Raw genomic sequence first — 13,039 nt, forward strand, 5'->3', positions numbered from 1 at the left:
ATTCGGCAGTGGCAGCAATAGGGCCGGTGTGCTCCCAGGGGTGTGAGAACAACAACAGGTGGTGTTTGGTCACAATGCCCTCCTCTTTGGTGTCCTTGAGGTGATTGGGGCTGCAAGTGATGCCTGTTCATGGACCCTTAGTGGTGGCAGGCCACGCCCACTTCTGGAGTCAAATAACTGGATTGGTTTGCCCCAGCCACCTGTAGCCCATGCGAGAAGCACCTCATCCTGCTAAGCCTCCACAGGAGGTGCTACACCAGCTGCTCCTAGCTTTAGATTCCTGGGAAGGGACAGTGATCAAGCATCTGCGCACCACCCAGAGTGTTTGGCTGTGGCAGCAGCAGGGCAGGTGTGCTCCCAGGGGAGCGAGAGCAACAACAGGTGGTGTTCCATCCAAATGTCCTCCACTGTGGTGTCTTCTGAGGGGTTTGGAGCTGCAAGTGGTTCTTGTTTGGGGATCCCAAGTTGTGGTGGGCCACGCCCACCTCTGGAGTCAGAGGTAACTGAGGTGGTTTTCCCCCACCATCTGCAGATCACACAAGAAGCACCCAGTCCCAATTAGCCATGCAGGAGGTGCTGCACCAGCTGCTCCTAGTTGTAGGGTCTTGGGAAGGAACAGTGATCAAGCACCTGGGAGCTGCCCAGAGCGTTTGGCAGTGGCAGCTGCAGGGTGGGTGTGTTCCCATGGGGGTGAGAATAATAACATGTGGTGCTTGGTTGCAGTGCCCTCTTTTTCTCTGACCCATGAAGTGACTGGGACCTCCGGTGGAGCCCATTCTCAGGCCCCCGGTGGTGGCAGGCCACACCTCCCTCTGGCCTCTGAGATGACCACCATGATCTGTCCCTGCTGCCTGTAGATCATGCAAAAGGCACCACATTGCATTTAGCCTCCCGTTGCCATTAGCCCACACAAGAGGTTCCCAGCCACCCGTACCCTGCACAAGAATTGCCCAATCTCCCATAGCCCGAGCAAGTGGCTTCTCACCACCCATAGCCAGCACCGGAGGTACGCTGCCCTCTGAGAGCCTGCTACATGCATGGGTGCACAGGAAGATTCCTATGGCAGTCTCCTCCTCCTCATCTCCCTCCCCAACAGTGGTGCCTTGCTTCTCCTGTGGGCCCAGTCCTCCTCCCTTGTTCCCTCTGCTGTAGTATTCCACTCCCCAGCCCTTAGCACACCACTCCCCCACCCATGGCACAGAGCTCCTTAGCCCCTTAGGCTGTCCCCAAGCAGCCAACCCCAGTCCTCTCCCTGGAACTTACCTCTGGAGCCTAAGTCTTGGTGCCCAGCCCCTGCCCAAGCATTTCAGTCTGTGGCAACTGGGCCATGGTTCAGATGATTCACACAGCTCTCACTCTGCTTTGCCCTCCTCGGTCCAACTGCTGTACTTTTCTTGGCAATTTTGAGGTCCCTCCAACTCAGCTGATCTTTCTGTCAGTTAGGTGGTTTGAAGGGTGTGGGTTCCTTGTCTCCTTCACAGCTCTCTCTCAGGAATGCTAGTCCTATCCTGATTCCTTTTCACTCTCTCTCTCCTTTTCCTTTGTTCTACCCAGTTAAGTCAAGAGTTTCTTGCCCTTTTTGGAGGTTTAAATTCCTTTTTTTGTTGTTACTCAATGAATTTATTACATTTGTAGTTGTACAATGACCATCACAATGCAATTTTATAGGATTTCCATCCCACAACCCCAGCTCATCGCGCCACCCCCAAACTGTCTCCTTTGGAGACCATAAATTTTTCAAAGTCTGTGAGTTAGTATCTGTTCTGCAAAGAAGTTCATTCTGTCCTTTTTTCAGATTCCACATGTCAGTGAAAGCATTTGATGTTGGTGTCTCATTGTCTGACTGACTTCACTTAGCATGATAATTTCTAGTTCCATCCATGTTGCTAAAAATGCCAGTATTTTGTTCCTTTTAATGGCTGAGTAATATTCCATTGTGTATATATACCACTTCTTCTTGATCCACTCCTCTGCCAGTGGACATTTAGGTTGTTTCCATGTCTTGGCTATTGCAAATAATGCTGCAATGAACATCGGTGTACATGTGTCTTTGCGAGTCATAGTTTTCTCTGGATAAACGCCCAGGAGTGGGATGGCTGGATCAAATGGTAGTTCTATTTTTAGTTTTCTGAGGAATCTCCATTCTGTTTTCCACAGTGGTTGCACTAATTTACAATTCCACCAACAGTGTACTAGGGTTCATTTTTCTCCAGACCCTCTCCAGCACTTATTATTTGTAGACTTTTTGATGATGGCCAGTCTGACTGGTGTAAGGTGGTACCTCACAGTGGTTTGACTTGCATTTCCCTAATAATGAGTGATGTTGAACATCTTTTCATGGGTTTTCTGGCCATCTGTATGTCTTCTTTGGAGAATTGTTTAGATCTTCTGCCCGTTTTTTGATGGGGTTGTTTGTTTTTTTGGTATGGAGCTGCAAAGGTGTTTATAAATTTTGGAGATTAATCCCTTGTCAGTTTTTCTCCCATTCTGTGGGTTGTCTTTTTGTTTTGTTTAGGGTTTTCTTTGCTGTGCAGAAACTTTTCAGTTTGATTAGGTCCCATTTGTTTATTTTTGTTTTTATTGTCAATACTCTAAGAGGTGGATCTGAGAAGATGTTGCTGTTGTTTATGTCAGAGAGGGTTTGGCCTATGTTTTCCTCTAAGAGTTTCATAGCGTCTGGTCTTCTATCTAGGTCTTTAATCCATTTGGAGTTTATTTTTATGTATGGTGTTAGGGAGTGTTCTCATTTCATTCTTTTCCATGTGGCTGTCCAGTTTTCCCAGCACCACTTATTGAACAAGCTGTCCTTTCTCCACTGTATCTTCTTCCCTCCTTTGTCATAGATGAGTTGGCTGTAGGTGCGTGGGTTGAATTCTGGGCTTTCTAGTCTGTTCCACTGATCTCTATTTCTGTCTTTGTGCCAGTGCCATATGGTTTTGATGATTGTTGCTTTGCAGTATAGTCTGAAGTCTGGGAGCCTGGTTCCTCCAGCTCCATTTTTCTTTTTCAGGATGTCTTTGGCTATTCTGGGTCTTTTGTGCTTCCAAACAAACTTTAACATATTTTGTTCGAGTTCTGTGAAAAATGTCCTGGGTCATTTGATAGGGATTGCATTGAATTTGTAGATTGCCTTGGGTAGTATAGTCATTGTGATAATACTAACTCTTCCAATCCAAGAGCATGGTGTGTCTTTCCATCTATTTGTGTCATCTTTGATTTCTTTCTTCAGTGTACAGGTCTTTTGACTCTTTAGGTAGGTTTACTCCTAGGTATTTTATTCTTTTGGATGTGGTGGTAAACGGGATTGCTTCCCTAATTTCTCTTTCTGATCTTTCATTGTTAGTGTATAGAAATGCCACCGATTTCTGTGTATTAATTTTGTATCCTTTAACTTTGCCAAATTCATGGATAAGCTCTGCCAGTTTTCTGGTAGCATCTTTAGGATTCTCTAGGTATAGTATCATGTCATCTGCAAATAGTGATAGTTTTACTTCTTCCTGTCCAATTTGGATTTCTTTTATTTCTTCTACCTCTCTGATTGCTGTGGCTAGGACTTCCAGAACTATGTTGAAGATTAGTGGTGAGAGCGGACATCCTTGTCTTGTTCCTGATCTCAGCAGGAATTCTTTCAGCTTTTTGCCATTGAGAATGATGTTTGCTGTGGGTTTGTCATATGTGGCCTGTATAATGTTGAGGTAGGTTCCCGTTATGCCCACTTTCTGAAGGGTTTTTATCAGAAATGGGTGTTGGATGTTGTCAAAGGCTTTTTCTGCATCTATTGAGAGAATCATATGGTTTTTATTCTTTAGTTTGTCAATATGGTGTATCACACTGTTGGATTTGCGGATATGGAAGAACCCTTGCATCCCTGGGATAAATCCCACTTGATCATGATGTACAATCCTTTTAATGTATTGTTGGATGTGGTTTGCTAGTATTTTGTTGAGGATTTTTGCATTGATGTTCATCAGTGAAATTGGCCTGTAATTTTCTTTTTTTGTGGTATCTTTGTCTGGTTTTGGTATCAGGGCAATGGTGGCCTCATAGAATGAGTTTGGGAGTATCCCTTCCTCTGCAGTTTTTAAAATGGTTTCAGAAGGAGAAGTGCTTGATAGACTTCGCCTGTGAAGCCATCTGGTCCTAGACTTTTGTTTGTTGGAAGTTTTTAAATCCCAGTTTCAATTTCAGTTCTTGTGATTGGTCCATTCATCTTTTCTATTTCATCTTGGTTTAGCATTGGAAGATTGTACTTTTCTAAGAATTTGTCCATTTCTTCTAGGTTTTCTGTTTTACTGGCATAGAGTTGCATATAGTAGTCTCTCATGATCCTTTGTATTTCTGTGACGTCTGTTATTACTTCTTTTTCATTTCTAATTTTATTGATTTGAGTCCTCTCTCTTTTTTGCTTGATAAGTCTGGCTAGGGGTTTATCAATTTTGTTGATCTTTTCAAAGAACCAGCTTTGCGTTTCATTGATCTTTTCTATGGTTTTCTTTGTTTCTATTTCATTGATTTCTGCTCTGATCTTTATGAGTTCTTTCCTTCTGCTAACTTTAGGTCTTGTCTGTTCTTCTCTCTCAAGCTGCTTTAGATATAAAGTTAGCTTGTTAATTTGAGCTTTTTCTTGTTTCCTGGGGTGGGCTTGTATTGCTATAAACTTTCTTCTTAGAATGGCTTTTGCTGCATCCCATGGGTTTTGGAGTGTCATATCTTCATTGTCATTTGCTTCTAGGTGTTTTTTAATTTTCTCTTTGATTTCTTCAGGGATCCACTGGTTGTTTAGTAGCATGTTGTTGAGTCTCCACGTGTTTGTGTTTTTTGCAGTTTTTTTCTTGTTGTTGATTTCCAGTCGTATAGCATTGTGGTCAGAAAAGATGCTTGATATGATTTCAATTTTGTTAATGTTACCGAGGCTTGATTTGTAGCCCAGGATGTGATCAATCTTAGAGACTGTTCCATGAGCACTTGAGAAGAATGTGTATTCTGTTGCTTTTGGATGCAGTGTCCTGTAGATATCTATTAAGTCCATCTGGTTTAATGTGTCATTCAGGGCCTGTGTTTCCTTATTGATTTTCTGTCTGGTTGATCTGTCCATTGCTGCAAGTGGGGTGTTAAAGTCCCCCACTATTATTGCATTATTGTTGATTTGTCCTTTTAAGGTTGTTAGCAGTTGTGTTATATATTGTGGTGAACCTATGTTGGGTGTGTAGATATTTAAAATTGTTATATCATCTTCTTGGATTGATCCTTTGATCATTAGGTAGTGACATTCTTTGTCCCTTATAGTATTCATTTTAAAGTCTATTTTTTCTGATGTGAGTATTGCTACTCCAGCTTTATTTTGAGTCCCGGTTGCATAAAATATTTTCTTCCATCCTCTCATTTTCAATTTGTATGTGTCCTTAGAAGTTAAGTGGGTCCCTTGAAGACAGCATATATATGGATCTTGTTTTTGTACCCATTCGGTCAGTCTATTTCTTTTGGTTCGGGCGTTTAGTCCATTAACATTTAAGGTAATTGTTGATATGTATGTTCTTATTGCCATTTTATTAATTGCTTTGGATTTGTTTTTGTTGCCCTTTTTTCTTCCCTTCTTCTCTTTTTCTCTCCTCTTGTGATTTGATGACTATCTTTAGTGTTGTATTTGCATTGATTTTTTTGAAATTTTGTTTTTTTAATTTTACAGAATAAAATACATATATTTAAACACGATTACATTCACACAGATTATTATATCATGGATCTTAAGAAACAGATTAAGTGACTCCCTCTGGAGAAGTGGAATGGAAAATATGCTGAGACGAATAGGAAATTTATTCTATACTTTATCCCATTTTGTATGGCTTTCATCTTTACTATTTAGTATTATCTATTACATTTCAATTTTTCTTTAAAAATTAGCAATATATTAAAATTGTGTATATTATGCAAGTAAAATTTATAAAGAAAGCCTTATATAACATTAAATATTTTACATAGCATAATAAAAAGAATAACTTAACTGGTACGAATAACAAAAATAATATATCCTCTGAATATAAGTAAAATATAAAATGCATAAATTGGTTAAAAAAACAGTGTAACTATATAAATATGTCCTCACAATTTGTTACATCTGTTGATTCTTCAATATAGGCATTACACCATTCTAGGTGGTGTGATAAACAAGACATTGTAGACCTTACATTGTACCATGGACAGAAATGGTTATTAATAATACAATTATAGAACTGTATTATTTAATTGTACAGTTGCATTATTTAGTTATAATTATCATAAATTCTTTGATGGAGAGGAAATCAGAATCAGATCTAAGAAGACTTCAGCATTCCAAGAATGATGTCAAATGACCCCCTTCATGGTGGATTATGCACTTATTTATTATGAGATATATTTCTTCTCCAGAGATTCCTTGTTTGTGTATCAATTGTAGATTTTTGGTTTGCAGTTATTCTGAAGTTTTGATGTAAGGGTCTATATGTATATGAGATTGTTTAAAGTTGTTGGTCTCTTAATTGCAAGTTCATCTCCAGTGTCCTGCATTTGTACCCACCTCTTCTCATGATTTCTGATTTTGGTGGCACAATTGTGCATGGATGATTTTGTATCTATGTATATATACCTTTACTGGTGAGCCTTGTCATTTGTGGATTTTTTTTTTCCTGTTGCTATCTTTTCTTTACTGCCTAGAGAAGTTCCTTTAGTATTTGTTGTAAGGCTGGTTTAGTGTTGCTGAATTCTCTTAGCTTTTGCTTATCTGTGAAGCTTTTGATGGAGGTTTAAGTTCTTCTTCCAGCATTCAGTGGATGTTCTGTATGAGTCATTTTACATGTAGATGTGGTTTTTTGATGTGTATGTGGGAGAAGGTGAGCGTGACCTCTTACTCCTGTGCCATCTTTATCCCTGTATCCTCCACAATTTTTAAAAAACCAAAGTCTTTACTCTGATATTATTGTAGATTTCTCCTGCAGTTGTAGGAAATAACAGAGAGGTCCCATATAACCTTTCCCCTTTTCCCTAAAGTAACATCTTGCAAAAGCATGTACAGTATCTCATCCACAATGTTGACATCAATCTGGTCAAGGTGAAGAACATTTCCTTCACCACTGGGATCCTCCTTGTTGCCCTTTAATATCCATGCCTGTTTCCTTCCTGCCTCCACTTCCTCCTTAACCTGAGAAACCATGCCTCCACTCTTCATCCTATAACTGTATCATTTCAAGAATGTTGTATAATGGGGTCATAGAGTATGCAACCTTTGAGGACTGGCTTTTTACATTCCACTTAATTCTCTAGATATCCATACAGGTGGCTGTGTGTATCAGCAGTTCTCTCCTTTTTATTGTTGAGTAGGGGTTCCGCAGTATGGATGTACCACAGGTTTTTTAACCTTTGATCTGTGGAAGGATATCTGGGTTGTTTCCAGATTGGCTATTACAACAAAGCTGCCATAGGGCATTCCCTGGTAGCCTAGCAGTTAAGGATCTGGCATTGTCACTGCTGTGGCTCTGGTTACTGCTATGGCACGGGCTTGATCCCTAGCCTGGGAACCTCTGCATGCCTCCAGCATGGCCAAAAAACCTTTTAAGAAATAAAAAATAAATTTAAAAAATTTTAAAGGCTGCCATAAACACTTATGTACAGGATTTTGTATTCATGTAATTTGTCACCCCTAAGTTGGTATCCCCCCCCATTTTTAAGGGATTAAAAACCCCTACAAGACAATAGGGAGGGGGCTCTTCTCCCCCCTTCCAGCAGTCCTGGGAGCTATTTGCTTTCCTGTAATAAAGACTATGCTTGCTTGCAAAAAAAAAAGTTTTCACTTCTCTGCAATAAGTGCCTGGGTATGCACTTGTTGGGTCTCACAATCTAAAATGCTGGCTTGCTAAGATCTCAAGTAATTTTTCTAATTTAGCATTAAAATTCACATAATAAATCCTCCAACAGAGAGGCTGAGGAGAGTGGGTAAGTCAAAGTCCACAAAGAGGTGGAGCAGTCGCTATGTGTACATGTTCTTGCTTCCCCGTTAGCCTGGCTGTTGATGTTCAGTGGCTCTGACTTGTGCATTTTGCCAGGTGACCCGCGTGTACCAGACCATGTCCAATCCCCTGAGTAAGCTCTCTGTGCTCAACAACTCTCACACCCACTTCATCCTGGCCGACAACGGCACCCTCGGCAAGTACGGTGCCGAGGTGAAGCTTCGGAGACAGCTGGAGAAGCACATCTCTCTGCAGAAAATCAACACGAGTAAGTTCTGAGGAGGAGTTCCATAGCAGGGCTGTGGGTTAATGATCTGGCTTGTCTCTGTGGAGGTGCCAGTTTGACCCCCGGCCCAGTGCAGCAGGTTAAGGATCCAGCTCAGATTCAGTCCCTGGCTAGGGAACTTCCATATGCCTCCGGGGATGGCCAAAAAAGAAAAAAAAACAACAAAGTTCTAGGGAAGGCTTGGGCCCTGGGTGGCTGCTGTTGCTGCTGCCCATACCAGGAAAACTGAGCCGAAAAGGACACTGCCCCAGGGCATTTAGAGTCTTCAACTTGATTCCTCTTGGATCATCAAGACATGACTTAGCAAGACTCTCCACCTTTGCTACCTGCCAAATCACACTCCTAAGTTTACAAGGAGAGCAATCCTGAGAAACTGCCCTGCAGCAGTTTTCATAGAGATGGCATTATTTTCCAGTGGTTCTCATTCCTTGTAATCACTGTAGTTACTTTTTCATCTTTTTTTCCCCATTTGGCCATGCCCATGGCATGCAGAAGTCCCTCGGCCAGGGATCAAACCCAAGCCACAGCAGGAACAACCCTAGATCCTTAACCCATTGAGCTACCAGGAAGCTCCTACAATAACTTTTTAATGTCTGAATAGGGAAAAAATTTCTCAAAGACAGCGTGATTCCTTCTCTCAACTAAGTGCTTTGTGATCATTAAAATTAAATATCTCTGTAGCTCTGGATCTCACACAGACTGAGATGGGCCAGGTAGGGAAACCTCTAGAGAGGCCTGCTCCATACTGGTCCAGGGAGTACAGCCCTGCAGGGGAGCCACCTCTGTTGGGAGGATACTGAGACCAAGTTAGAAAGGAATGAACTTTAATCAGGTAAAATGATTGTAACAAGTGGTTAGAATTAAAATAACTGATACTATCATCTCTTGGGACATGTTCATCTCCTAGCAATTCTTATTGTCAAGTAATTGTGGAATGATCTTTATTTTGTCATAAGCATTACTGGTAAGATTGCAAAAGATGATTAAGGTCTGGGAAATGGTCTTTATAAAACATAACTAAAGGGACCGTGAGGCTCAACACGTGGTTAGAATGACACAGCTGCTATGAGAAGTTATGGATTTCTGAGAATCGGCTCCCTGGCTGATGGCTCCCATTTCACTGTCCGTGCGTTTTCACACCACCCTGCCTCCCCTAGCCATGTGACCTGTGGGCTTCCCTTTGTCATCCTTTGCCCAGGGTTCTGAGTGGGGCAGGGACAGCAAAGGGGTGCTCAGTCGTCACCTTCCACAGCTTGGAGATCCAGGGGTCCAGCCTAAACCATGAAGAACCAGTTCTCCTCTCTTTCTAGAAAAGAAGGAGATTTAGCCACTGAGGTCCTGAAGATCTTGAATGCCAAGCCTTGCTGGGGTTGGAAATTTCAAGGAGAGGGTCTTTGTCATCTTGGTCCATTTCTCAAGCATCTCTTGACCAGGGCCTTCTTGGCACAAAGCAACCTCTCAGTGCAAAGCTACTAACATGAACACAACTGAGATTACTCTGGGAGGAGACAACAAGTTGTTAAATGTATTTAAGAGCTCCCAACTATAGAAATGCATTGTGGAAGCAAGCCAGAAACTCTTGAATTTCCCCACTTGAAAATCGTCGGCCACTTTCTCCCAACTGTGCTAGCAGATTTTATCTGAAGGCCTTCAGAGCTCTGAGGCCCCTTGGTCTCCCACTCACCGTCTGCTAAGATTGATCAAATAACTCCCATCGCAACTACCAGACACCTGGGGAAACATGCTCAGAATGTAGTCTGCCATGGCCAGTTTGGGGTGAAAGTGCAAAGGAGACAAATTTGTCTCTGCCACCTCTTCACTCCCAACCTTCTCTCTCAGGAATCCTCTGCCATCTCCTGCTTCCCAGAGCCCACCTTTCCAGTTCTGCCACCAAAAGTTAGCCTGTCCTACCGTGTTCCTGAAGAGTCCTGCATCCATAAAGATGGAGAGAGGATTCTGGTACCAAAGTATTAAGTGATGGGCTATTGATAGTCCAAGGATTTGCCCTCCTGGACCTGGAGGCAGCATCAACTACAGCATTGCTCACCTGCATACCACTTGCAGCTTACAAAATACCTTGATAGCTGAACATTTTCTTATACTCTACATCTATTGCTCCTTTAGGAGGTAGAGGAAGACCTGTGATGATTCACCTTTTACAAATGGTCCTCTGCAGCTCAGGGCAGACTGGTGATTGGCCCTATGTTTCAAGGTTAAGAGAGAGGCCAGGTGTTGAATGGAGCTCTGCTATCCATGGTCTGCATACATTTCGCTATGTTGTTCTTTAAGGGACAGCCGTCCAGGGAGGGAATTTCACCTGGGTAGAACAGCAGGGAGGTGTTCTTTTAGCGAGAAGAATCTTTAGTGTTTCTCACATCTCACCTTGAAGTAGCCTGTATGCTACTTCGGGCGAGTTATACATGGAGATATACATGGAGTTTAACCACATGTGATTCAGAAAGTTTGGAATTTTAAGGCTCTGGTTTTTCCAACAAGGCCATGATATGGGATTTGAATAAAAGAAGGTAAGCCATCATCACCTCCTGAGTTCCTTCATGTCTCCTGGTAAACACTGACTCTGTATAAAGCATCTGTCCAGGCATACATTTCAAGAACTAGAGTGAGTGTGCAGACAAAGCCATGACCATGGTCTGAATGCAGATGTGCTGTGTGTTGCAGGGCTGGGGCAGGGTGTGCCCGTCGTGGGCCTCGTGGTGGAAGGGGGCCCGAACGTGGTTTCCATCGTCCTGGAGTATCTCCGAGAAGACCCTCCGGTCCCCGTGGTGGTCTGTGATGGCAGCGGCCGTGCCTCGGACATCCTATCCTTTGCACACAAGTACTCTGAAGAAGGAGGGTAGGATTTCTGACACGTTACAAGGGGTGGGGTTTTAACCGCCTTCTTGTTAGTCCCAGAGGAAATCACAATCTGTTTTGCCACTCCAAAAATGTAAAATAAGGACGATTTACTGGCTCTCCTCTCCTACTTTCATGGGTCAGCAAGTGAGGGAGCTCTCAAGAGCCTGATGTTTCTTACAAATTCTTTCTTGGAGGGAATTCACTCTCTTCCAACTTCATTTTCCCTTATAAGGTTTTCAGCAAGCCTGGAATTTAGGACAAGTGTGAGTGCAGTTTTTGACTATGGTCCCTTTTTGTCTCCTGTCCCGGAATACCCTCCAATGGCAGAATTTCAAATCAACACCAGACAGGCATAGCGATGTCTGATTTATTCATGTATGAATTTCACCCATATTGTTTCCTTCTCTTTCCCATGTCCTTTGAATAGGATCATCAATGACTCCCTCAAGGATCAGCTTCTAGTTACCATTCAGAAAACATTTAATTACAGCAAGACACAATCACATCAGCTGTTTGCGATTATCATGGAGTGCATGAAAAAGAAAGAACTCGTAAGTGTCTTGAGTTAATTTCTAAATCAGCTCCACAGAGAGAATTGTGTTTCCTTTCTAATTCTGCCCACGTGTATAGGATGGCGTTGTTCCTAGTTTCGTTTGCCCTTTTTCCAAGAGAGAGTTTACAGATTCTGACCCCAGTGGCAGTTCCGTACATGTGAGGGAAGCAGACTAAGCACAGACGAGCTATTTGGAAGAGGGACCCAGTGCTTTCAGATCCTGTAAGTGTTAGGGCACACCCAGCCACATCCCACCAATTCTGAAACTCAATATCAATTAGATTTAAAGCATCGATGAATGATGTATACCCGCTTTTAGGTGTGCTTACAAAAGTCCACCAAATACACTCATTTCTCACTCTTTGCCTCCTTAATTATGCTTACAAGACATGGACACTATTGTACACATAAGACAAACTCTTTGAAATTCTAAGTGGACAAGTTTCCTCCAAAGATATTGACCTGAGTAGAGATGATTTTATCATCTGCAGTGGAGGTCAGATATTGGAGTGGACCTCCTGCCCGGGCTCCCTCAGCTCTCAATGGGGGTAAATAATTAAATAAGATCCAGGCAAGGATTCGAAATCAGGAAGAGCAGTGCAATCCCTTCTGGATGGAAATCAAAAGCGCCTGGTGTAAAATCATTTCACTCTCAAGGATGGTCACAGCATTATCAGCCTCTGTGGTCCTTTTTTAACCCCCCCGCCTTGTTTTCCATTTTGCTTTACTCAGTCTTTCCACGATTAACATTTTCAGGTCACTGTGTTTAGAATGGGTTCCGAAGGTCAGCAAGACATCGAGATGGCAATTTTAACCGCCCTGTTGAAAGGTAAGCCCTCAGGAAACGACATCCCTGGAGCTCTGCTTATAGCAGGAACATCCCTCCTGCTCTGCTCCTGCCAGGAACTGTGTCTATTGGGGATGGAACCCCGAGCCAGCCAGGGCGCCTAGAGGTATCTTGGTATAAAGCCCAGGTAAAATGATGAGGCTCAAAATGGGTTTCTTGGGAGGGAGACTTTTGGGGGGTGGGGTGAGGATGGGGGCGGGCAACATACCGTGATAGGCTGAAGTCAAAAACCAGTTACCATTTGTAACTAGTTCACAGAGGTTTGAATTCCTAGAGGGTAATTGTGAAACAGTTTTTCGCATGTGATCCCTGCATCCCCGGCCCACTCCTAATGACAGGTTGCCACCTGGCTGATCATGGGGTCACCTCTGTGCTCCACTATGAAGGGGAGGGGGCAGAAGGAGAGGGGAGCAGATGTCATGTGGGTTGGCTGCCTGGAAGTGCTGAGCTGGTCCTCCTGCAGTGGGGGCTGGCACCCCTGGGCTATGCTCCCCTTCACCTGGGGCCTGGAGGAGCAG

The 13,039-nt window shown here is 43.0% G+C and overlaps 1 protein-coding gene across 1 annotated transcript in view; it reads left to right on the forward strand.

Annotated features, from left to right (window-relative positions):
* Positions 1 to 13,039, forward strand: part of TRPM1 (transient receptor potential cation channel subfamily M member 1) — a 112,338-nt gene that overhangs the window by 34,904 nt on the left and 64,395 nt on the right. The window contains exons 7-10 of the mRNA XM_047769204.1: positions 8,076 to 8,247; positions 10,945 to 11,119; positions 11,549 to 11,672; positions 12,431 to 12,503. Coding sequence (XP_047625160.1) covers positions 8,076 to 8,247; positions 10,945 to 11,119; positions 11,549 to 11,672; positions 12,431 to 12,503 — 544 coding nt within the window. The remainder of the gene's footprint in view (positions 1 to 8,075; positions 8,248 to 10,944; positions 11,120 to 11,548; positions 11,673 to 12,430; positions 12,504 to 13,039) is intronic.

The sequence above is a fragment of the Phacochoerus africanus genome, chromosome 2 (genome assembly GCF_016906955.1).
Source record: "Phacochoerus africanus isolate WHEZ1 chromosome 2, ROS_Pafr_v1, whole genome shotgun sequence".
NCBI classification, from domain to species: Eukaryota; Metazoa; Chordata; class Mammalia; order Artiodactyla; family Suidae; genus Phacochoerus; species Phacochoerus africanus.